The sequence below is a fragment of the Chelonoidis abingdonii genome, chromosome 11 (genome assembly GCF_003597395.2).
Source record: "Chelonoidis abingdonii isolate Lonesome George chromosome 11, CheloAbing_2.0, whole genome shotgun sequence".
NCBI lineage: Eukaryota > Metazoa > Chordata > Testudines > Testudinidae > Chelonoidis > Chelonoidis abingdonii.
This window is the reverse complement of record NC_133779.1, coordinates 39959027-39982217: the sequence shown is the minus strand read 5'-3', so window position 1 is coordinate 39982217 and position 23191 is coordinate 39959027. Positions and strand designations below refer to the sequence as shown.

The 23191-nt window shown below is 56.7% G+C and overlaps 2 protein-coding genes across 3 annotated transcripts; both read right to left on the bottom strand.

Moving 5' to 3' along the window:
* Window positions 1–4190: 4190 nt before the first annotated feature.
* LOC116815441 (cocaine- and amphetamine-regulated transcript protein-like) lies at window positions 4191–8383 on the bottom strand. Its single transcript, XM_032763891.1, has 3 exons — window positions 8270–8383; window positions 5231–5314; window positions 4191–4298 (listed from the first exon to the last, which is right to left on the bottom strand). Exons 1-3 carry the CDS (start codon window positions 8381–8383, stop codon window positions 4191–4193), a joined length of 306 nt encoding a protein of 101 aa, XP_032619782.1.
* A 5339-nt stretch (window positions 8384–13722) lies between these two features.
* LOC116832839 (survival motor neuron protein 1-like) lies at window positions 13723–20665 on the bottom strand. 2 transcript variants are annotated; one of them, XM_032794029.2, is made up of 10 exons: window positions 20504–20665; window positions 18916–18987; window positions 18465–18593; window positions 17816–18013; window positions 17086–17280; window positions 16468–16593; window positions 15552–15620; window positions 14892–15014; window positions 14417–14506; window positions 13723–14002 (listed from the first exon to the last, which is right to left on the bottom strand). In XM_032794029.2, exons 1-9 carry the CDS (start codon window positions 20549–20551, stop codon window positions 14423–14425), a joined length of 1044 nt encoding a protein of 347 aa, XP_032649920.1. In that variant the 5' UTR covers window positions 20552–20665; the 3' UTR covers window positions 13723–14002; window positions 14417–14422. The 2 variants fall into 2 exon arrangements, with proteins under 2 accessions (XP_032649920.1, XP_074927011.1); XM_075070910.1 differs by lacking the exon at window positions 18916–18987.
* Window positions 20666–23191: the final 2526 nt, after the last annotated feature.

The window sequence follows — 23191 nt, the reverse complement described above, 5'->3', positions numbered from 1 at the left end:
CCCTCCTTCTTTTTCCCCCTCCCGGTCGTTCCCTGAGAGAGACCGTAATCCTGGCACAGGGATTTCTATCCCCTAGAGCCTCACTTAGAAAAGAAAATCCAACAGGTTTTAAAAAGAAAAGCTTTATATAAAAAGAAAGAAAAGACATAAAAATGCTCTCTGTATCAAGATAACAATATACAGGGTCAATTGCTTAAAAGAAAAATATGAATAAACAGCCTTATTCAAAAAGAAATACAATTTAAACATCCCAGCAACTACACACATGTAAATACAAAAAAACAATAAAAGCCTATTGTTTTTCTACCTTTGTACTCACAACTTGGAAACTGAAGATTAGAAGCTTGAAGATAGAAAGATCCCTCTCATAGCCGAGAGACAGACAAAAGACACAGACCCAAACATTCCCTCCCTGAGCTTTTAAAAATCCGGTTTCCTGATTGGTCCTCTGGTCAGGTGTTTGGTTCCCTTTGTTAACCCTTTACAGGTGAAAGAAACATTAACCCTTAGCTATCTGTTTATGACAAAAGGGCTCCAGCTTCTGGGCCTGGTAAGAAGCTTAGGAGCAGGGTGACCTAGTCTCTTCCCCCAGGCTCTGGGGTTTCCAGCAGGGCTGTGGTGGGACTCTGCCTTCTGGCCCAGCTCTCACACCCAGCTGCTATCTGTCATGTGACAGAATTGCAGCAACTGGCCTGCACGGCAAAACAGCAGGTTTCAGTTTCTTCTCCCTGGGTGCATTAGGTCAGCTGTGTCCTGGGGGATGAGAAACAGTCACTGTGGGGTGTGCTGGGTCCTCTTGAGGTGTGACAGACAGCAGGCTGTGAGCTGAAGAGGGAGGAGCATGTCCAGAAATGGCTGTTCCCAGAGAGCACTGAGAGCTGGGGTGACACTGCTGCAGGAGTGTTTGACTGCCCTTTGCTGATGGTGGTGATTCTAAACCCCACCTTAGGGCCTGAGCATAAAGCTCTGCCCCCTGTGGCCTCAGGAGAAGGGAATTTCTCTCCCCATCTAATATGCTAGAGTTGGAGCAGTGCCCTGACCACATGCATCTGGTATTTGCAGGGTCTGTTCCCTCTGTAACTGAACAGAGCTGGTGAGGGCAGGATGTGCTGCCTTATAATGTGGCAGATCTCTAACGAGGTGCAGAGAGCCTGGGGTGAGAGAGGATCATTAGCATTTCCTGCTCAGGCCAGCTAGTGCCTAGCCCCTGAGCAGAGCAGGTCTGTGCTGGGGGGTGCTGCTCATACTGCTAGGGCCTACATGCAGCTCTGAGCTAGGGGCCACTCAACCTGGCCAAGCAGGAAGCAGCCTCTCCATGGCCTTGGCCAGGAGCCTGGCTGCAGTGATTGCTGCTGGCTAGCACCTTTCCAGCTTCACAGGTCTGCTGAGCATGTGGTTACTGGGCTGGAGCCCTGGGGAGTGTCTCAGCTGCTAATTGCCTAGGTGGGGGCATTCAATGGAAGGGGCTCACTGGACAGATTCTAGCCCAGGGCTAGGTGGTGTAGCAGGTCAGTGGCTGGCTCTGGAGGGAAGTGAGCCCTGCCGGAGGGAGAGAGCTGGGAGGGGCAGGTTGCACCTGCACCATTTGTTATCCACACTCCCCTCCCAGGCAATGCTCTGACAAGCTCGTTTCTCACCAGGTGGCCAGTCTGACTGGACACCCAACCATGCACAGATGGGGCTAGACCCTCCCCATCTTGCAGGGGTCACTTGGAACCTCTCCACGGGCTGGGTTTCCACTGTCCAACAAGACCCTGATCTGAGTAGTTCCTTTAGGTGCTGCTGCAAATACCAGCTGACTCAGGAAGAGCTGGACAGATGCTTTCAAGGGGCATTTAGGTACCGTTGGCCCACTGCAAATAATACCTCTGCAAAGCTCCTCGTGGTCCCTCCAGCACTGATGCAGAGAAGCACCCCTGAGGCTGCTCTAAATACTGTCCTGCTTGGTAGCCACCAGTACAACCCCCTGGGGGGAAGTGGGGCTGGGGCCTGTACAGGAACAAGCTCTGGGTTGTATGCTAGGTCGGCCCTGCCTGGTCGCTGCTAGAACTGATACTGGTTCACAGGGACAAACTCTGCGTGGAGCAGGCCTGGGAGTTCTGGGAAATCTTCAGAGCAGGAAGAGGGTCCCCGGGGATGTTGGCAGGCAGGAAAGTGGAAAAGGCGCATCACTGAAAAGAGAAGGCTTGAGGCACAGGGTTGAGTACAAATCATTTAATAGGAGCCTGGCGTTAGCACCCTTCTCCATTACTGTTTGGGTTCACCACAGGCGCAATGTGCTCTGGAGAACGAATCAGGAGGGAGGGTGGAATTTCAGGGCCGATGCAGCTTTTGAAAGAAACCGAGCCCTTCGAGGGCCCATGTCACTATTTCTTTCCTATCTCCTTTACTCTCCCTTCTTGCTGGGGACTGCTCTTCCCTGGGCCTGCCCCTTGTTCAACCATTCACACAACTAGGGAAAGTGCACAGCAGCTGTTTTACCAGGCTGCTTTGGGAACATTTCTCATGCCCATCTGGCACTGGGGCTAACAAACACCTGCAGAATCAGGGCCTTCAGTGTGACCATTTTCCTGCTGCAACAGCAGCTCAGCACGGGGAGCTCTGATGCTCATTGCAATGGGTGGTCTATGTGCACACTTCATACTGTGTCTCGGTGTTGGGGGCAGGTTTCTTTGCTGCGGCTACAAGCTAAGAGCATAGACAGTGCAAACACCCCCTGTATCTCCGCGGGCGCATGCTGCTGCTGTGGCATGCCTTGGTCTCTGTTTATTTCCCAGTGCCAGCTTAAATTGCAGGGATGGGCTAAAGCAGATAAGATCCAGAAGTGAGAGAAAATCCCCCCCTACAGTGACTGCTGTCTTTGGGGAATGCTAGAAGATTATCTGGAGCTAAGTCTGATTCTCTATGCCTAGAGGTCCCAGCTGGGTTGGGGCCCTGTTGTCCGGGAGCTTGCCAAGCCCAGAGTCAGAGATGGTCCCTGCCCCTGGGAGCTCACAGTCTAAACAGACACGATGGGCCAAGGACACATTATTGTCCATATTACTGGTAGCCTGTGAGGCTCAGTGATTTGCCCTGGTCACACCAGGAGTCAATAGCAGAACTGGTGCTTGAACCTGGATCCCAGCCCTGTGCCTTAACCCCCCAGGACAGCCTTCCTCTCATCACCTATTGCCTCCAGTACTCCCCTCTTCCTCCTCCTCCCCCGCATTTCCTGACATTCTGCACAGCCTGGCTCTTTGCCCAGAGTCAGGGTGAGCAGGTTCAGTGCAGCAGCCAAGGAGGTGATGCTAGGGAGCAGGGAGAATGATTGGCTGGGGGGGGATGTTCCTTGGGGGTCTGCTGATCTGCAGTGTTTGCATGTGGCATGGTTTGCTCAGGTCCCCTCTTCCTGCTGCTCCTTCCTCCCCGGGAGAGAGAATCCAAAGCCACCCCTACTGGCACTGCAGAAATGCCCCTGGTACTCAGATAATGGAGAACTCGGAGACCAGGCCTCAGCAACCAGCCCTTAAGAGCAAAGCTCCTCTGCCTGCTTCCCTTCCCCTGGCATGAGGGATTCCCAGAAGACACTGAAGTCTCTGTGGCTGGCTCTTATACTAGTCTCCTCATGGCCTCTTGTGCAGAGTGAGATGGGGCCAGAGAGCAGCGTGCTGGCAGCTGGTACCTCAGGCCCATGTTAGAGCAACCCCCAGGCTACTCTACTCACAGCCAGGGACCAAGCAGAGACATGAGAGGCTGCAGCCAGCAGCCTCCCCCTCTGCACTGAGCAGAGATTCTTTGGTCCACAGATCTCCAGGCAGGGAAATCAGGAAGAAGGGACATGGGAAATGTAAGTGGGGCTGGGAGCTGATTCTCAGAGCTGCTGAGCCCCTGCTGGCCCCACTGAGATCAGGGGTTTGGCACCTTGGAAAAGCAGGCCAGGCTGACTTCTCCTAGCCTGCCTCAGGGCAGCAAAGGATCAAAGCAATGACAAACTTTGCACAGAGAGCTCCTTCCATCACAGGCACTAGAACGGGGAGGGAGCCTTAAGGGCCGTGGGGGAAGTGCTGAGCTTATGTTTCCTAGCACAGGAGAAAAACCAAACCCACCTCCTGACAGCTGCCGAAACAGGCCAGGTGGAGAGATTAGGACTAGAGGCTGCTCCACATGTCCCCCTCCCTCCGCCCCATCCTGGCCAAGCGTTCCTGTCCTCCTCACAAGCACTTGAGGATGTAGAAGTTGCAGGCCGTCCCGCGGGGGCAGTTGCAGAGTCTCCCGATCCGGGCTCCTTTCCTCACGGCACACAGCTCTCCGGCGTCGCACTAGGGGAGAGAAGGGCCAGTCGGTTTGGACCAGCCGGTCAGACACCCCTGGCTCAAAGCTGCTGCCTGCCTGGCTGCCAGCTTGTTTCCAGGCACTGATCTGTTCCGTTAGGGCTGATACAGAGCTGCAGATGTGCAGGGGCCACGGGCCCCATCCCCGGGAGCTCACAATCAACTCCCAGTAACACCGAGGCTGCGCCTGTCAGGCAAGGACCTTGGAGTAAACAGAACTGTGAGGCAAGAGGATCACAATGGACCCTACTGGCCTGAGAAACTATAAAACATGGGGGCTGGTAGAGCCCCCCATTGCTCATAGTGGTGGGAGGGGACACAGGGCTAGGGGAGCCCCCATTGCACATACTGGTGGGAGGGGACACAGGGCTAGGGGAGCCCCCATTGCACATACTGGTGGGAGGGGACACAGGGCTGGGGGAGCCCCCATTGCACATATTGGTGGGGGGACAGGGCTGGGAGAGCCCCCGTTGCACATACTGGGGGGGTGGGGAACAGGGCTGGGAGAGTCCTCATTGCACATACTGGTGGGGGGGACAGGGCTAGGGGAGCCCCCATTGCACATACCAGTGGGGGGGACTGGGCTGGGGGAGCCCCCATTGCTCATACTGAATTGGGGGGACAGCTGGGGGAGCCCCCCCTCACTCTCACTGGCGGGGGCACACAGGATGTCTCCATTGCTCCCCATGGGAGCTGCCGGGGGCTGGGCCCTACAGAAGATATGGCATCTCCATTCAGGCTCCCAAGAGGGAGCTGGGTGCTGCAATCTGGCGGTGCCCATGCTGAGGTGAGATTTACTCACCAGCTCCCCAGGGCAAAGCACCTAGGACACAGTTACCCCCAGGGCTTTGTTAAAGCCTCAGCCCTGAGCCAGACATGGGCGGAGCGAGCTGCGAGGGCCCGCAATAAAGGCTCCTTACCGAGGGCACCGAGCCCAGCTTCTTCTCGATGGAGGGCAGCCGCTCCGTCTTCAGCTTCTCCAGCACCTCCTGGAGAGCTTCAATCTGCGGGCGAGAGAGAGTGCATGGGGCGGGCACTCAGGAGGGCGCCTGGGTCCCCATCTCCAGCCGGCTCCGCAGGCCCCACAGTGGGGACTGGGGATCGGTCGCCCCGGCTATTAGCATGACAGGGGATCAGCCTGTCACAAGCACAGGAGTCGAAGGCCACAGCCACGCTACAGGTGACAGACACCCTAGTGTAGACATTTCCTGCCGTGGCCAAAGGGGTTTCCCTTCCACCTGCCCGAGCCACAGTAGCCTGGTCGATGGAAAATTTTGCCCATTCCCCTAGCAGTGTCGAGGTGGGGGAAGGTCGTCAATTCCATCCCTCGAGTGTGAATTTCTCACACCCTGAGCGAGGGAGGCAGGGTGCTCTGAATTGTCAGTGGGGCCTCAGTGAAGGTCGATGGGGCTTAGGAGCGTAAGTCACTGAGGTGGGCTGGAAAGCTTCCCCCCACCTGGGGCTGCACAGGCACATGGGGACATCTGCACGCCTTGGCATAGCTGCGCCAGCTTAACACTAGCTCATGCTGGTAACAACGGTAGTGTGGACATGGCGGCAGGGGCTGGCAACCAGAGTACAAGCCCACTGGGGCTGTAACCTACCTGCCCCCACTACCCTCCTGTTGTGACCCATGCCAGCTAGATCAAGGCTGTGCCGACCTCCGCGGTCACATTTTCCTGGCAGAGTGGATGTACCCTGAGCGAGAGATGGGCCCTGATCCCAATGAACATACACACTGCAAGGCAGAATTATTGCGCTCCGAGAGTCAGTGACTCCCCTGAGGAGCTGAGCCCAAAGTTCCAGCCCTCTGCCTAAGCCACAAGCCTAACCACTGTGCTTTCAGAGCCCCTGAATCAGTATCAGTCTGGGTGACTGGAGCAGCCAGTGGCACCAACAAACAGGACTGGTGCTTCCTGCTCTCTCTTGGTGCTTTAGCCTCAACCCCTCGTCCCAGCAGGGAGCATGTTTCTTCTGCCGGTGCACTAGCGTTTTCCTGTCGCTTAGGACTTTAGGCATCACTCCGCGAAGGAGGACGCTGAAGGGCGTGGAATTGGAATGTGTTCTGGGGTCGTTTATGGGGCGAGGGTGTTCACTCGCTCAGTTCCATCTGCCACCCACTGCTACCCCGTCACTTTAAACACCCGCTGGGCAGCCCATGTATCTGTGCAACCTCGGGCAAGTTGCATGGCAAGGCCCAGACACAGGGAGCTACAGGTGCAGTTATAGGTGATTTTGAAAAGCCCACTAGTCACCTGTCTGCACCTTGCAAAACTGGGTCTTACTCTGTAAAAGGGGGGGTAATGAATCTTTTCACCTCCCTGTTCTCTGCCTTGGCTGCTTAGACTGGGAGCGCTTTAAAGCAAGGACTGTTCTCACTGTGCATCTGTGCAGCGCCTGGCACCAAGGGGCCCCGGCCTTAGTTCAGTATTCTAGATGTCATGATGACACAGTAAATACTCTTCCTCTCGCTCAGTACTGATGGTCCCTATTACTGCAATATTTAAATGCCTCGAAGTAGTATTTCCCATTCTATTTCCCAGGACAAGCAGGGATCTCTCTGTAGCTCTCTCAGATAGTGAGAAAGTACCTTTGTATCTTTCTGGCTCTATCCACTCTTGTTACGTTAACTCCCTGAAGCTCCTCGGCCTGTTGCTGTTGAGAGCCTGGATAAAGGAGCGTTAGATGCGCATGCACTAGAACAGCCATTTGCTGACAAACTTTAAGAACGGAGACCAGATAAACATCAGGAAAGCTCAGAAATTCAGAGCCCTGGGCCATATTTCTTTTCCCAGTAGCCCGCCTGGAGCACTGAACATCTAGTTAAAAAGTTTAAAACATGAATTAAAAGACTTGCTCCAGAAAAATCACCCACTCTAATACCTTTGCATCCAGGGTCAAGAGATGAACGTGACAGGAAAGCAGTGGGATCCATCCATTTTCTTTATGCAGCCATCTGTCCAGAGAGGCTGTGTGTGTTTTAATCTAATTATAAGGGCATATTTACTATTCGTTTCCTGTCGGTTTCAACTGAACAACAGCTATAAATCAGTGCAATAAAAACCAACCGGCTTTTTAAAGAAAGTGCCTGGTTTTCATTGGAAACCCCTTTAGCAAACCAACAGCTGTGACTGATTCATGGCTTGGAGAGAGAGGAGAGGAGAGTTGTCACTGTTGCTTAGCTAGAGGTGCTTCCTAGACACTTCATAGCCTGTTTGTCCTGGCCATAGGAAGCCCCTGTCTATCTATGGGATCACATTGCAGTAGCAGACAAGCGCCTCCCAAGCACCAGTGAGTTTCTCCTTGCTGCAGCCAAGCATTACCCAGGTTCAGCAAAGGACTTGAGCCCGTGCAATTGAACTGGGCCCTGAAAGAGACCATAGTCCATCTACCCTTTGAGCTGGCGCTTAGGGTGACCAGACAGCAAGTGTGAAAAATCAGGACGGGGTGGCGGGGGATTGGAGCCTATACAAGAAAAAGACCCAAAAATCAGGACTGTCCCTATAAAATCCGGACATCTGGTCACCCTACTGGTGCTGCGGTTGCCAGCTGGAGGAAGGGTGTGCAGGCCAACGCTGATGGCACCAGGCTGTGAGAACCAGCAGCGTTGCCCCAGCGGTAGCTACCTAGCATCCCAGGCAGGGTTAAGCTCGGGGCAGGTAGCCCCAGCGCTGGCCCAATCAGGGCTTGCTTGCCTCCGTCCGCATGACCTGGAAATCACCCCTCCTGGGGGCCAGCGAAGGGACCCGCAGCCAGGGGTTGAGCAGGGCCATAGGAAAAACCAATCACAGCCTAACGGACTTGGCCAAGGTCCCCCGGGGCCAGTGGCAGAGCCAGGACATGACCCAGGAGACCCAGCTCAGTGCCTGAGCCACACGCCCATCCTCCCACCTCGCTCCCGAGGGGACGGGCCGCCCCCTGCACGCTGCCCCCCGCCCCTAGGCTCCTTCCCCCCTTACCAGGTCCTTTTCTTCCTGGCTTTGGCTGGCGGCAGCCCTGGGCCCCCGGCCGGCGCCCAGCAGGAAGAGCAGCGAGCAGCCCAGGCAGAGGCGGCCGAGGCGGGAGCTCTCCATGGTGCTGAAGCTCCGGCGTGACCCCTTGGCTCGCCCCGGGGCTGCAGCTCGCTCGGCTTTATACCGCGTCTCCCCGGCACTTTGAATGCGGAGCGACACCCCCGCTGGCGCCGGATTGGTGGAAACGGTTTCTCCGGGGGCGGGGGCGGCCCGGGGGGGCTGGCCGGGGAGCTGGGGCTGTCTGGTAGCACCAGGCCACCTGTGATGGATTTTAGCCTCCCAGCCCCAGGGCGCCCCCGCCCCAGCCAGCTCCCTGTGGAGCGCGGTGACCATGAGTGTGAGGAGCACCCTGCCACCGGGCCCCGGGCAGGGCGCTGGGCAGGGGCCCTGCCGGCAGCTGGAGCAAGCCCTGGCAGCAGGGTGATTAGGCCTGGCTCAGAGGGTGCAGCATGAGCCAAGGGGCTCGGGACCAGCTGGATTCTAATCCCATTGCTGCCAGGTAACTCTGCCTGTCCCACCGTTCCTGCCTCGGTTTCCCCAGGCTGTACAATAGTTACTGACGCTTGAGCCGCCTTTGCAAAGAGCCGGGGACCCTGACTGCTGGCGCCTGTTGAGGGGAGGCGAACCCTCTGTTTCATTTAGGCCCTAAGCTCTGCGAGGAACCAATGGGGCAAAGGCTGCTCAAGAGACAGGCCATAACTCAGAGAGTCTTAAGTAGGTGAAGACAAGGCCCAAATGCTGCGCTTAGCGGCTTAACTCCAAAGAGTGGAAAATCAATGGATGAAACAGGCCAGGGCTGGGCCCCCCAGAGCCTCATCACAAAGCAATTCCACCTTGTCAAGAAGCATCAGGGCTGATCCATCAGGACACTGTGTCCCCGCCAATAAATCACCAGAACTATGCAGCCCACACGCACTAATGGGCCTGCGGGGACCAGCAGCTCCTGGGCGGCCGTGCTGAGGCCAGAGCGTGGGATTTCCTCGGCATGTGGCGGGGGCTGGAAAGTAGCAGACAGGCCAGTGAAGGGATTTCTCTTTGAAGGCTCCATCCTGGCTCATCCCTCAGTGCAGAGTGATGGGGCTGGAGGCTGGCTGGGTGATGTCACCCTTCAGCGGCTCCCAGACATTATGGTCAGAAGGGACCATCGCGATCATCTGGTCTGACCTCCTGCACATTGGAGGCCACAGAATCTCACCCACCTGCTGCTGGAGTGGACCCCTGACCTCTGGCTGAGTCACTGACCTCCTCAAATCGTGGCTGAAAGACATCAAGTTGCAGAGAAGCCACCATTTACACAGGTTTAAACCTGCAAGTGACCCCTGCCCCACGCTGCAGAGGAAGGCAAAAAACCTCGAGGGTCTCTGCCAATCTGACCCGGGGGAAGTTCCTTCCCAACCCCAAATAGGGGGATCAATTAGGCCCTGAGCATGTGGGTCAAGACCCGCCAGCCAGAGACCTGGGAAAGAATTCTCTGTAGTAACAGAGCCCTCCCCAGCTAGTGTCCCATCACAGCCTCTTGGCGAGATTTGCTGCTGGCAGTCGCTGATTGGCTACACGCCATTGTAGGCAGTCCCATCAGCCCAAGATCTAGGGGAAAACTATGTGGGAGCTGGGGCAGCCTGGGCCCCAGGGGCTAGACATACCCCTGCTTGGACCACAATAGGTGCATCTTCACTAGGAGAAAAACAGGCTAGCAGGACTCACAAGGTAAAATCCTAGGGCTCAGGAGGCAGATCATAGTTTTCACATGAATCAGTAGGTTGAAGTACAGACACTGGGGGAGTACAGGGCCCCAGGGCAGGTCATCAGCCCAGCCTGCCCCACCTCTGCTGGGCAGAGGCCTCAGGAGGAAGCCCAGTAGTACAGGCTGGCTGCAGAGGGGAGCCGTGGGGCAGGATTTGGCTGGAGAGCTGAGCTGCCAGAGTGGCACTAACCCCTAGGCAGACAGTCCATCCCTTCCAGGTACTCCAATGCTCCGTCTACACTGCGAACGAGGGGGAGAGGCCCTGCCCGCGGGCACATGCTCTCACAGTGTGAGTATAAATAGCTGCATCGCTGAGCACATAGCTACCCGTGCCAGGCGGACTTGGCCCTGTCATGGGCTCAGCTGTGCCCCCAGGGCCGCTACCATGGCTTCCTGGCTATTTACAGTCCTGTTTGCTCCCCTGCACCTGCACACAAGCAGGGGAATCATGCTGTAGTGTAGACAGAGCCTGAGCCACCTGGGCCAAGGGTGAGACCAGGGAAGCCCCAAGTGGGTGCAGGCCAGGGAGTCGGTTCTGTGCACACGGGGCTTGTGCTGGGGCTGTCAGGGAGCCGAGGCCCCCCCTCCCCAGAGCATCCTCCCAGGAGTGAGCAGCAAACAGTGACGCAGGCTTTCTGTGCAGCTAGCATGCACGAGAGCAGCGTCTGTGCATGCCCCCTCAGCTGCCGTCACCCTCCCAGGGCAGGGACAGCCAATTCACTGAGCAAACATTACTTCCCTTACCCACCACCCTGCGACTTCTCAGCCTCCTGCCCCTTCGCCAGCAGCCCCACCCCTCCCCAAGCAGCCACAAAGCTGAGGCCAGCAGGTCCCTGCAAACAGCAGATGGCTACAAGCTGCAGCCAGGCAGACCGCGGGTGAGTAACTTTGCCAGATGCCGGCAGCACTGCCTCATCTCCCCTGCACCAGGGAGGCCTGTGCCGAGAGCTGTGCCTGGCACTCTGCTCTGGCTGGGCAGATCAGCCCAATCTAGTGGCAGGGAGTTCCCCATACCCAGAGGGTTTCACCCAGGCCAGCGTTCAGGGAAGGCCAGCTGGAGAGCAAGGCAGCTGTTTGCGTAGCTAGGACAGTTGCTTTGCGAGGGGGCCTGGGTGGGCATCTTCCAAGGGGGAGCTGGTGAGACCCAGGCAGCTGGGGATTTCGGTTCCTTTGCAATAGATTTGATGATATTTTCACTCTCCAGAGGCAGGGGCGGGGCACTAGCCGCTGGGGTTACAAGGCCTGAGTGTGGAGCAGGGAGAGCAGGCTCCTGCAGGGCCAAACCCCGAGAGTCGCGGGCAGGCGTCTCCAGCCCCCGGGCCGGCTGAGATCAGCGCTGGCTGTAAACACAATTTGTTTTGCTGAGTCCTTATTGGCACCTGCAGCCAGGCCCCGTGCCATAAATCCTGGCAGCAGGAACGGCAGCAGTTAGCGGCTGAGCCCTGGAGGAATCAACTGGCCATTCCCGAGGGGGGCGGCTCTGTTAGCCTCTCTCAGCTCCAGCCCCCGAGCTGTGGCTGAACGATCCGGAGGGAGCAAGCAGGGGCTGAGGGCAGATTCCCTACCGGGCCCCCGAGCAAGAGCAGCACTGATGGGGAGCGACCCAAGGCTACTGCTTCCTGGTGAGGCTGCGGGCCTGGGCGTGGGGAGGAAGTTACCTGTCAGCTCTGTGTTCTTGGGGCGCCAGGACACAGCATCCAGCCTGTCTGCTCACAAAGGACACCCCCTCCCCAGCCTCTGCTTGGACCAAAACCGCTCAGAAGAAAGACTTACAAAAAGCAATGAAAAGGCTGTGGGAGAGATACCTAGACCCCTCTGGACAAGGGTGATGGATTAAGGGAACTCCCCCAGCCTCAGAGGGGACAGGGAGGCATCCCCATTAGCGTACAGACTGCAGAACAGAGATTCCAAGGCACGAACCACACAGAACTCTGGGACCAGAAAAGCAGGGAAGCACTGCAGGATGGGGGATCTCTGCTCCAGATGTCAATGAACCCGCCTGCACACAGCCAGCTCAGCAGTTATCAGACCGATTCTAGTAATAAATCCGTTATCGAGATCCAAACTGTACTGTGAGCTCCCTGGGCAGAACAAGGCCCCCAGCCAGAATGATCAGTTCCTATTGTCTAGCCTGAACAAAACAACTCTGATCTACTCCTCCGAGTCATCAGTGTACCCACAAACAGATCCAGCATCTCCTTTGAACCACTGTTCTTTCGCTTCAAAACCTCCAACCCACGCTCAGGTCAGTGCTCCGATGCCTGGATCCACAACCTGCATCAGTTCCATGGGGACTTCATCTTCTCCTGACTGATTGCACTGGCTCTGCCTGTCTCCAGCACTCCGGCCCCCCAGCTACCACCACCACCTGGGACCCCTGCTCGAGTCAAGCTTCACAGTGCGGTGAGAACCCAACTCTCTCGCTCCCTCTCTTTTTTTTTTTCTAATCTAGGTAGTTTTCTAAACATGATTTTTGTAATCAGTTTGAAGCTAGATTTACTATTGTACCTGGTTTGGTTTGTTGGCTCTCCTGGCGTGGTTATTACCTGGCAATAAATCACTTTTCTGCTTACGCTGGTTGCTTCCCTCCCTCTCTCTTATTGTGTTTTTAGATTCCCCATTTGCTCTGCAGTGACACTTCTCGTATCTAAGCTAAAGATCCCCCCAGCGCCAAAAAATCCTGAGGTTTGCTCATCACATGGGTTACCACCAGCACAATTGTCATGTGAAAGGGGATAGGGACGTGCTGAACCGGTGGCATAGGAGGGTGACAGCTTGGGAGTGCTGCTCGACCCGGCCCGCCGAGTCCAGGGGCGCACAAGTGGCCAGCTTAGGAGTGCTGCTTGACCCGGCCCGTTCAGACACGCTCTGTTAACATGTGTGAGAACCTAGGCCCTGCAGGAGAGCTCCACTGGGAGGGAACTTGCAGCAGGGAGAACACAAGTGACACAAGCAGAACTTTGAGAGAATTACAGACTCTCCCACGCCAGAAGAGTGACGCAAATGAGCGTGCCCCAAAGTAACGGGAAAAGCTGGCACCAGGGCAAATCCTTGCATTTACTAAGAGCTCATGATTGTGCAGGCAGGACGGGGACTTTGGCTTCACCCTCAAGCCAGGCACAGGGAGTGTGCAGCCCAGGCCTATGCTCACAGGCCCGAGCAGGGTGAGGGGCCCAGCTCTGACGCTGTGCTGATGCAGAAATACACCCCGGCAGCTCCTTGAGGCACCGCAGCGCTGTGGGCTGCCCAGACACAGGCCCTAGTCACAGGACGAGGGCAGGCGCATTCTGCCCATTTCAGAGAGGCCCGGAGAGATGCAGCAACTTGATCAAGGCCACCCAGGGAGTTTGTGGCAGAGGCAGAACTCGAACCCAGGACTCACAGGGACTGTCCCATCATCTAGCCTGCTCCTTCTGTGTGTCACAGGCTCAAGAACTGCACCCAGTGACACCCCCCCCCCCATGGCCTCTCCCCTGAAAAGCCACCCAACCTTGGAGGGGTGTGAACTCCTCTGGGTGTAGGGCGCAGCCCAGCACCTTAGCCCATCTCGGTCCCAGTGAGCATGTTTCAAACACGGGAACCCACCGCCATCCCTCCATCCCACCAGTGGGAACTCCCCACCCGTCCAGACCAACAACCTCCCTGGAGCACAGGGTCTGACAAACACCTTTTATTGGAACCTGCCGATGGGCCCCAGCCATCCCGTCTGCGCAAGCCTGCCACTGGGGAGCAACGCCTCCACACCCTGGACTCCAGCCGGGCTCCGAGCCAGCACGGGTCCTCTCCCTCCCAGGGGTGCACGGCCAGCTTGTATCCAGCACTGCAGAGTCCCAGTCCTCAAAGCATGAGCGCTGGTGCCAGCGCGGAGACCTCTGGCCGACAGTGCCGCTGCCCCAAGCCTGCCGTGGGGGGGGGGAGCAAGGAGCCAGACCCAGCTGCAAGGAGGAATGGGGGAGGAAATGAGGTGACGCCGCTGCCCCCTGCTAGGGGGGAGGGGTCCCCCAGAACTTCCCCACTCAGACAGGGGAGGAGGTTGCGGAGGCAGCAGAGGGATTGATTGCCCTAGAGATCCCTGGAGCATGTGGGGTGGAAGCACTCAGATGCTCTCAAGGGTCTCAGTGGAGGATTAGCCACATCACAACGCAGCTTGGCACAACTGGCCACGTCCGCAAGCACCTGGTGGAATAGCTTGGGGGGTGGGAATAAGGACTATGGGGCACTGGCGGATCTGGGGGCGAGGAAGAGCCCTGTGCCACATGGACCCGATCACTTCCTGCCCCACAGCCGGGAGCCAGCGGCTCATCTCCCTGCCCTCCTCCGGCCCAATATCCACACAGTGCAAACCCAACCTGCCCCTAACTGTGCGGGGATGACTTCTTCCACCGTGGTCCCTGCTTTGGAGGGGGCGTCGCTGCCTCTGCCCGGCCTTGTCTGAGTCCCTGCAAGGCACGAAAGGGTTAACGTGTAGCACCCAAAGGCTGCTAGTTCGAATCCAGGTCCAGGAATGTGCCAGCTCAGTGCCTGGATGCACCCCCGTTCCTCTGCCCGTAGCCCCCTCAAGCTCCCTACAGTGAGGGGTGCCCCTCAGGATATCCAGCCCACGTCCCAGCGAGCCCCTCCCCCATTTAGCTCCATCTCACACGGCTAAACTCAGGGCTGCAGGCAGCATGGCTCACGCCCAGCACCGCCAGCCACCCTCTGCAGCGAGGGGGGGCAGTACCACCCGTGGCCAGTGCAGCCCCAGCCCCCACTCTGCAGCACTGGAGAGAGGGACAAGACAGCCCAACCGCCAAGGGGGCAGATCCCCCCGCAGCCAGGCCTTACCATGTAGAAGCCAGTGTGGTACCCGCTCATGTACCAGCCCAGGAGCATGCAGGCCAGGGGTCCCCCCTCATCATCCTCTGTGCACAGCGAGTCCAGAAGCAGTGGCGGGGGGGGAGGGATGACCTGGAAAAGTAGCAGCAGAGATCCTGGTCAGGGACTTTCCCTAGCAATAAAGATGCTTGCAGAGATCCCCCTCCCTGGGGGGGGGTCGCTCACCCGAGAGCTTTACCTGATCCCTCCTGCCCAAGTGTGACGCTCAAATCAGCAGCCCACTGGCTCCACCTAGTGGCTTCTTTGTGCTCCAGCCTGCGGGGGGGCTCCCCCCCTTGCCTCCCAGAGAGGGTAGTGACAGCCTGGGCAAAGCTGGGGGTGCAACAGCACTGGGGTCCCATGCCAAGCTCAGAGGGGTGGCCACCCTGGGGTCCGATGCTGCAGGATGGCAGCTGGCCCTGGAAGTCTGCCCAGAGCATGGACTACCAGAGATGGCAGTGGGCTACCAGTACTGCCCTTTAACAGCCTCCAGGCTTTGGGTTCGGCACTGGTTTGCCCCCTCCCCCAGCCCGGAAGATCAACAGCCAGGGCCCTTTCCCGCAGGGCAGGATTCGCGGTGGCTCTGTTTGCCATAGAAATGGGTGCTCGAGGAGGAGCGGGTACACTCACCGGGGGGCAGCCGGACCTGCGGGGCGGGGGGCCGAAGGGCAGCAAGGGACCGGGCCACCATGAGCCGCTCTGAAAGGGAGGTAGAGAGCAGGCGTGAGCCCAGAGAGAGGACCCCGGCGAGCCAGGGACGGAGTGGGCCCCACGGTGTGATGCCAGCATCTCCCGTCAGCTGTTCCAAAACCCCGGTGGGGCATGGGTGACTAGCCCCTAGACCCTAACAGGCTGCCCTCATCCTTCCCCTCCCCTCCCCCTGGGTCTGGGCTAAGTGGGGAGGGGGCCCTGGTACAGGGCCCTGACATTTAAAGGGGGTGGAACGTGGCCGGGGCAGGAGAAGGGGGTAATCCCGCTAGCCCTGCTGGAAGGGCCATGGGCCCAGGCCCCCCCATCGCACTGCTCCCGTGTGATGGCAACACTGACTCCCAGGAACAGTGACCCCCGCCTCCCCACAACCTACTCCCAGCAGCACAGCACCCCCCAGCTCCACCGTGGGGTACTGGGGCAGCACCAACTGCCAGGGGAGAGCACCCCCTAGTGCTACATTGCGCACTGGAGTCAGCACCCACTCCAAAGGGACCGTGCCCCCTACTGGGTCCCCAGCCCTGCTACCTGCAGCCCAGTGCCTCCTAGCACCACCCAGGAGTAGTGGGATCAGCATTGACCCCCCCCCCCCGTCCCGAGGGAGAGCCCCCCCCCCGAGACACCTGGTTCCTATGCAGCAGCCAGGGCTTTCGCCCTAGATTCCCCAGGAGTCGCCCATTCGAGTCCTGAGCAGACCAAACCCTGCTTAGCTGCAGGGCTCTGAGGTTGCAACTTGCGTTGGTCTGCCTGCGATGCAGGGGGGAGGACAGGTGGGGAGGGGGCTGCGGTTTAAGCTCCCCCAGGTCACTGTCCCAGTGGGGCAATCCCAAGCACTCACCTTGGGCGGCGGGGGGAAGTAATGTGTCCACTCCCCTTTCGTGTTCTGCCTCCTCCAGCTGCGGGGTGGCTCCTGGGGGAAGCTGGGGCTGCGTCCCCTGGGCACTCCAGGGGCATCCACTTCAGCCTTGCCAAGGAGACACAGGAATCAGAGCAGAGCGTGCCCCAGGCGTTCCTTGTGCTGCCACCAGCACCCAGCAGGGACAGTGCCAGACCTGCGACCCCCCCTCACCTGCCCCAAGGGACCCCACAGAGAAGGGGGGAGGCACAGAGTTGGCAGGGGATTGGACAAGGGAGAGAAGCGCGGACACAGACTGCAGGGGAGAGCGGCCCCTACTGAGCCCCCCCACCCACTGCAGCACAGCGCCCCCTAGCACTGAGCTTTGGAGGCAATCGGGGGGGACAAAGGGAAGTGAAGAGAAAAATGGGGTGGGGGAGGGTGCATGAGTGGACAGAGTTAAGGGGAAGGGAAGTTAATGGGGGACTCAGGGCTGCTTCAGTGAGTACAGCCGAGATCTCCCCTTCCTCAAATCAGTCCCTCACTAACAGAGTCCCTTCACACACACCCCAGCTGCTTCTTTAATGGCCCTCACTCCCCCTCCCATGGGGGGCCACTCACCCTCCAGCTCCTCAGGTCCCCATCCACGGCCCCACACGGAGGTAGCAGCTCCTCCAGCGCCTGCTGTTCCTTGTTCCCGTAGCCGACAAACTCCACCAGGCACGTCCCCGCCACGGCATCCACCAATCGCACAATGGCTGGGTAGAGCAGCCCGTCCTCCGACCAGATGGCGCTGCAGGCGTCGCCCGCCTTCCACTGGGGAGCGGTACCAACCGCGGCTCACTCGAGAGCCCATCACACAGACAGCCTGGCTGCTAGGGACCCCCTGGGGCCCCAGAGTCTGTGTATGCCTCAGGGTACCGGCAAAACCCCAGCTTGGGACAGTACCTTCCACCTCCCCCTGCAGCGTCAGAGGGAGGCAGAGCTCTGCTGTGAGTTGGGAATTGGACACAGGTATCCTGAATCCCACACCTGGGCTCTGGTCACAAGGCCCTGTTCCTCCTCCCACACTGGGAACAGAACCCAGGCATCCTGATGCTCTCCCCTGCTCCAATCATTCAACCACACTCCCCTCACCCCCTGAGAACAGTCCTGGCTCCCAGCCCCATGCTCTAACCACCACACCAGACCACCTCCCATTGAGATGGGTGAATCTGTGAGCAGATAGTTCCCCCGCAGGGTGGGCGAAGTGCCCAGGTCAAGGGGGGTGAACCAGGCCCCCCTGGCTAACCCTGCCAGCGTCCCCACTATGCCAGGCAGCTCAGCGCAGCCCCACCCTGCAGCATCTCACCATTCTCTGGGGCTCCAGCAAGTCGTCTGGGCTCCTGTCGGGGGGGAACAGGTCCCGCAGCCTCTGTTCCTCCCGATTGCCGTAGTGCTCATACTCCACCACACAGGTGTCCCCCTCCTTGCTCAGGGAGACGATGCGAGCCGGGTAGAGCAGCCTGTCTCTGGACCAGACAGCGCAGCAGGCATCACCCACCTTCCACTGTGGGGAGAGACAGGGAGGGGCCTCAGGGCTATGGCGGGGACACGTGTCAGCACAGGTAACAGAAGAGCCGTAGCCCACACTACTCAGCATGAACCATCATTGTGCAACGCACACGCTAGTGCAGCAATTGCAATATTCCACACTCTGCCCCAGCCCCAATGCTGGATCCTGCAGCCTCCTGCAGAACCCCAGGGATGACTCTTTGCCCTCACCCCTCTCCAGATTCCCACAAGGCCCTCCCTTCTGGGTGTGCACTAGAGCCCAGCCACCATGGGCGTGGAGCCAAGAGGAGTCCCTCCCCTTAAAGAGACAAAAAACAGCATCCCTAGGACCCAGGGCTGAGTTTGCTATGTGATGTCAATGGTTTCTCCTGTCCTGGTGGTGCCAACAGAAGTGGGATGGGCTGGTTCTACAGCAGGTAACAGATCGCTTCTTGTTTGGTACTCACCTGGGAGCCTTCCTCTTCTTTCTTCTCCTCCTCCTCCTCCTCCACATCTCCCTCGCTCTCGGCCCCGCTGGAGGCTGAGGACTCAGAGGTCTTGGATGCCTGGTCCTTGTCACCAGCTCCCAGGGTCTCCTGCAATGTTGGAGATACTGTGGCAGCTGAGAGCAGGATGGGGATTTGGGAGGAGCAGCTGCTGTGTCTCCTCATCCCTCCTGAGACGGGCTGGAAGGACCAACCTTTTCCCACAGGGCTGGGGGAGCATCAGACATGGAGAGGGAGGGGACATCCCAGGTCACTGCCCCATAGGGAGCACAGACTGCAGCCTCTGCCCCAATCCTACAGGGGCTGGAGTCAGCGAGACCTGGAGCAGACAGCGTGGGGGGCACATACAACAAGGAGGGACATGGGGGGAAGCATCTCCAGAAGTTTGGTTTGGAGACCCCGAGTGCCTCACCTTATAGGAGCGAACGGCTCGGTCGTAGGAGCGGATCAGAGCGCGGTCGTCGGACGCAGCACAGTCTGCAATCTGCAAACAGCACACGCCCCATTACAGAGGATCGTCTACATACACAACGTGGGGCTGCGTCCTTCAGCAGAGCCCAGCCACCAGAATCAGCTACCCAGAGAAAGCACGACATGTGCTGGCAGGCAGAGAGGCAACCGCATGCCCCGGTCCTGTACTGGGACCTGGTAACGCCGATTCCCGCAGAATCGGGCCTAGCACTTGCAAGTAGGAACATTCTCTTTGTTCCCAGCCAACTCGCATGATCGGTGTGAAAGTTCCCAAGCTCTTGAGATCCAGGGATCATAAGAGAATCTCGGCTTCCATTTAAAAATCCAAACTGATTCTAACCCACCAAGTTGCAGAGCAAAGCTTGAAAGCATGAGCCCAGAAATGTCATGAAAGTCAAACAAAAAAAAGGACCCCAAATCTTATTATTTTTAAGGCAATCTCATGTTTTCTGATTCATGATTGTGCATGCTGGGCTCTGGTGATGCTGAGATAAGAAAATAAAGGCATGCCAGTGGGAGTTCACTCAGAGCAGCTGGCACCTCCCCTGAGGCTTACCCTGAAAAGATACAGTCCCGATTAGCCTGGACACATTAAACCATTCCCCCCCACCCCACCCAGGAGAAACTCCAATCCGCCAGAAGTGGATTAATGACACCTCACACTTAGCCATGCGGTAGGTATATGTGTTTCCCCTTTTACAGATGGGAAAAGTCCAAAGTCGCACAGCGTGAAACCAGCAGAGCCGGGATTAAAAACCCAGCCCACTGCTCTACCCACTAGGCCATGCTGTTTCCCGATCAAGGTAAATACGAGTGCTGCCTGAACTCAGCAGGGCTACTCACAGGCTTACCGTTAAGCACCTGCTTAGTACTGGGCAGGATCAGGGCCTCTCGTAAACAAATCACAAAGCAAGCTGGGCAGCAGTCTTCCCCCCCTCAATAACATGGGGCAGGGGCTCATTCACTCCCCTAAAACCCCAGACAAGAAAACCCCCACAAGTAAGAAGGTTTGGTGCGGCTGAAACCTTTGTAACAAACCAATTCGTGTCACTGCTGTAACATTCAAACCAAGAAGTATACAGGCATTTCTCCATTACAGACAACCCTCAGCGTAGGAAATAAATACTATAATGATGCTAACAATAACCACCAGGCTTCTGCATCCGCTGGTTTCCGACTTCTCCGAAGGGTGCAACCACCCCCCAGCTAGGGTTGGATTCCAGGGTATTCTAACCAGCCCCCAGCAGCTAAATTCCCTTCTGGGGAGGGGGCAGACCCAGCTCTCTCGTTTCCCCCCTTTGAACTTAGTGCAAAGCAGCAAAATAAATGACTCCAGCTTTTTCAAGTGCAGATTCTTCACCCTGTTTTGCAAGGGGGAGGGGGAGCCACACTGAGTCCTATCTGTGAGTCCTCCCCCCGCCCCCAGGATTTTAGAGGCCAAACTCTGGGGCCCCGAAGCCCAATGGGGATCTCCAGCAGTTCCAGAGTCTGACGCATGTGGGTTGCAACCTGCCCCCCCCATCACTTACCTGCTGCCCCTCCTTCTGATACACTATCTCCCCCGCACACTCAGCCATTGCAATCGAAGCCTGCACCCCTAATGCACCATCTCAGGGAAGGAGCTGCCTACCCCTAGCCCACAACTTCTTGCAAAGAGTCCATGCGTGCATGCATGCATGCAGGGACTATCTCAAGGCTCCCTGGGAAATGTAGTTTTTTTCACCCTCACCCTTAGCCGCGTTCTATAGGGCAGCACAGGACGCTTGGACTACAGCCCCCAGAGGGCATTTCTCTCCCGCCACAGAGTGGTGGCTGGCCGGCGGACAGCCGGCCTGTTCTGCACAGCGACCCCTTTAGGTAGGAGGTACATGGCGCCGTCCAGGGACCGCAAATATTCGCAGGCTGTGCTGGGTGGAGGAGGGAGAGGGTCCATCGGTGTAACAAGCTGTGTCAGTGCTCAGCTCAGGCTGGGTTATCAGGATTAGGACGTGATCTCAGGATGGAGCCTAAAAAACAGAGGTCCCCCTGGAAGGAAGGCTTCCTTGTGGTTCAAAGACTAGATGGAACCCAAGAGAGTGGGGCTCAGTCTGCTGCAGATTTCCTGGGCGATGCTAGGCGAGTCACTGTATCTCTTTGTGCCTCAGTTTCCCATCTGTCAAGCGGGGATAATGATCTTGTCTTGGCTAGTTCGATAGCAAACTCTTTGGGGCAGAGAGACTCTCTCACTCTGTGTCTGTGGGGCCCCAGCAGGCTCTCTAGACCCTCCTGGAAATGTAAATAAAAATACTAAACAAATCCTAGCTGCCATGAAACACGAAGGCAATTTAATAACCTGCAGCTGTGACCACTGCAGCCCCTCTGCAAGGAGAAGAAAAAGCTCTGGCCCAGTGAAGCAATGGTGAAAGCTGCCAAAACTCTGCAACACCCAAGGCCACATGGACAATTTCTCCGGGAAGCTAAGGCACCTCTGGGTGGCCTTCATTCAACTGCTCCCTGGGAAGGTTTGTGCCGGAGAGGCTTGGGTGCCTCCCTGTCTCCTTGTCCGAGCAGCATTCGGCGGGCCATGGATGGGGCTCCCAGATGGCTGTACGTCTCAGTGGTCTATTCTGCTGAGTGATCGCTGAGCTCTGAATTCATCAGGAGTGAAAGGTCCACAGCCCTGATGAAAATCAGGCCCCAGGTACCTGAGAGCTTCCAACATTTTGAGTGGCTAAAGCAGAATGCATTTAAAAAAAATAATCAATCAAGTAATTACATTCTGGGGAAGGCTTGGTACAGCGGCTGTTATAACAACATGTTCAAAATAACAAAAGAAACTAAGCCCTACAAATGTCTCTCTCTCTATCTGTCTTCAGCCCTGACAAATTCCGAAATGACTGTCAGCCCCCAAATTTATTTAGTTACTGAATTTTACAGCCAGTTTTGGCTAGAACAAAAGTAAGCAAAACAGTAGCTTCCGTTCCTCTGCAGAGTGTTCCCGGCGGCTGGACAAAGTGATTGATGTGGCAGGTTTTGCCTTTGTGCAGCTCAGGTGAAGGCTGCTGCTGCTGCTGCTGGCACTTCATGTGGGAAAAGATATTGGTTTGGCACAGAGTGTGCATTCCTCACCATCCACGCCTCTTCATACACAGGGATTTTTTCCCAGGTAACTTCTCATGTCAGTTATTATTTCCCGTCCAACGCTGAATAAAGCATGGCTGCGGGTGATCAAACAGGAATTTTACACGTTCTGGAATCACAGAGAATCTTGCCTGGCCATTTATCAAGTCATTCACTGGAGATATTTTATGCCAAAATTCATCTGTTCTCATAGTGCATATTCCAGAAGTGCATCACAGATCTGAGCATCCTAAATTCGGAAATTTGGTGCACACTGATCACATCAGAAAATTGATCAGTTATCACCTCTATTTCACAGAAAGATGCTGATAAATGACTGGCTGGACTCACACAAGGCAGGCTTTTAAATTCAGGATCTTCTAACAACACTGCCATCTTTGTCATATAATCCAGTGCTTTGCAAAAGTAACTGCACAGCTTCAACCAAGAGTGTTTGCTATGGGACTGGATGGATCATGTTTTCCTTTCTTGCTGAGTTACATGTCCCAAAGCCCATATAACCACTTCAGATGCCGGCCTCTGCCCAGAAGAGCCCTTGTCATTTAGTTCTAACATTTTCACGTGCAGCTATCCCAGAGGGTTGCACAAATATCTCTGTATAGCATCATCATTGCTGGGGCCAAAGGTGAATCTCTGGCACTTCGGTTTGGAAAGTACAGTGAACCCGTTAATCATAGCCACACTGCATGCAGAAACAACAAATACACCTGCATCAAAGGACCCTAGATGCTCACCAATGTTCCCATGGTCCTGCAGCACCTCTTTGCTCTTCCTCACCCAAGGTACTGACAAAGGAGGAAAACAGCATATCCCAAGTAGCCAAGGTACATTCAAATCCCTCCAAAGCCTGCCAGGGCATTTTCACGTGCTTCACAAGTATCTTCAGGCTGGCACTGCAAAATACCATGTATTTATTCAGTGAGGGCACCATTCTGACTCTTCCCAGTCAATGATCGAACCCTCAGCTTTCATCACCAACGATTTTCAATGTGTGCTCTGCCATTAAGTGTATGAGATGGCAGGGGCGTAGGCTCCTTGGTTCATTGTTTGCTTAGTTCTCATTCAAGATAATACACTGTGCTGCTTCCCGGACATGT

What these genes read in the sequence shown, in the direction of transcription:
- LOC116815441 (XM_032763891.1), bottom strand. Translation starts at nt 8,383, where the DNA reads ATGGAGAGCTCCCGCCTCGGCCGCCTCTGCCTGGGCTGCTCGCTGCTC. An exon ending in GCCAGGAAGAAAAGGACCTG is followed by an intron (nt 5,315 to 8,269) that starts GTAAGGGGGGAA and finishes TCTCGCCCGCAG; the next exon opens with ATTGAAGCTCTCCAGGAGGT. An exon ending in AGCTGGGCTCGGTGCCCTCG is followed by an intron (nt 4,299 to 5,230) that starts GTAAGGAGCCTT and finishes TCTCTCCCCTAG; the next exon opens with TGCGACGCCGGAGAGCTGTG.
- LOC116832839 (XM_032794029.2), bottom strand. Translation starts at nt 20,551, where the DNA reads ATGGCTGAGTGTGCGGGGGAGATAGTGTATCAGAAGGAGGGGCAGCAG. An exon ending in TGCTGGAGCCCCAGAGAATG is followed by an intron (nt 17,281 to 17,815) that starts GTGAGATGCTGC and finishes ACCGCTCCCCAG; the next exon opens with TGGAAGGCGGGCGACGCCTG. An exon ending in GGGACCTGAGGAGCTGGAGG is followed by an intron (nt 16,594 to 17,085) that starts GTGAGTGGCCCC and finishes CTCCTTGGCAAG; the next exon opens with GCTGAAGTGGATGCCCCTGG.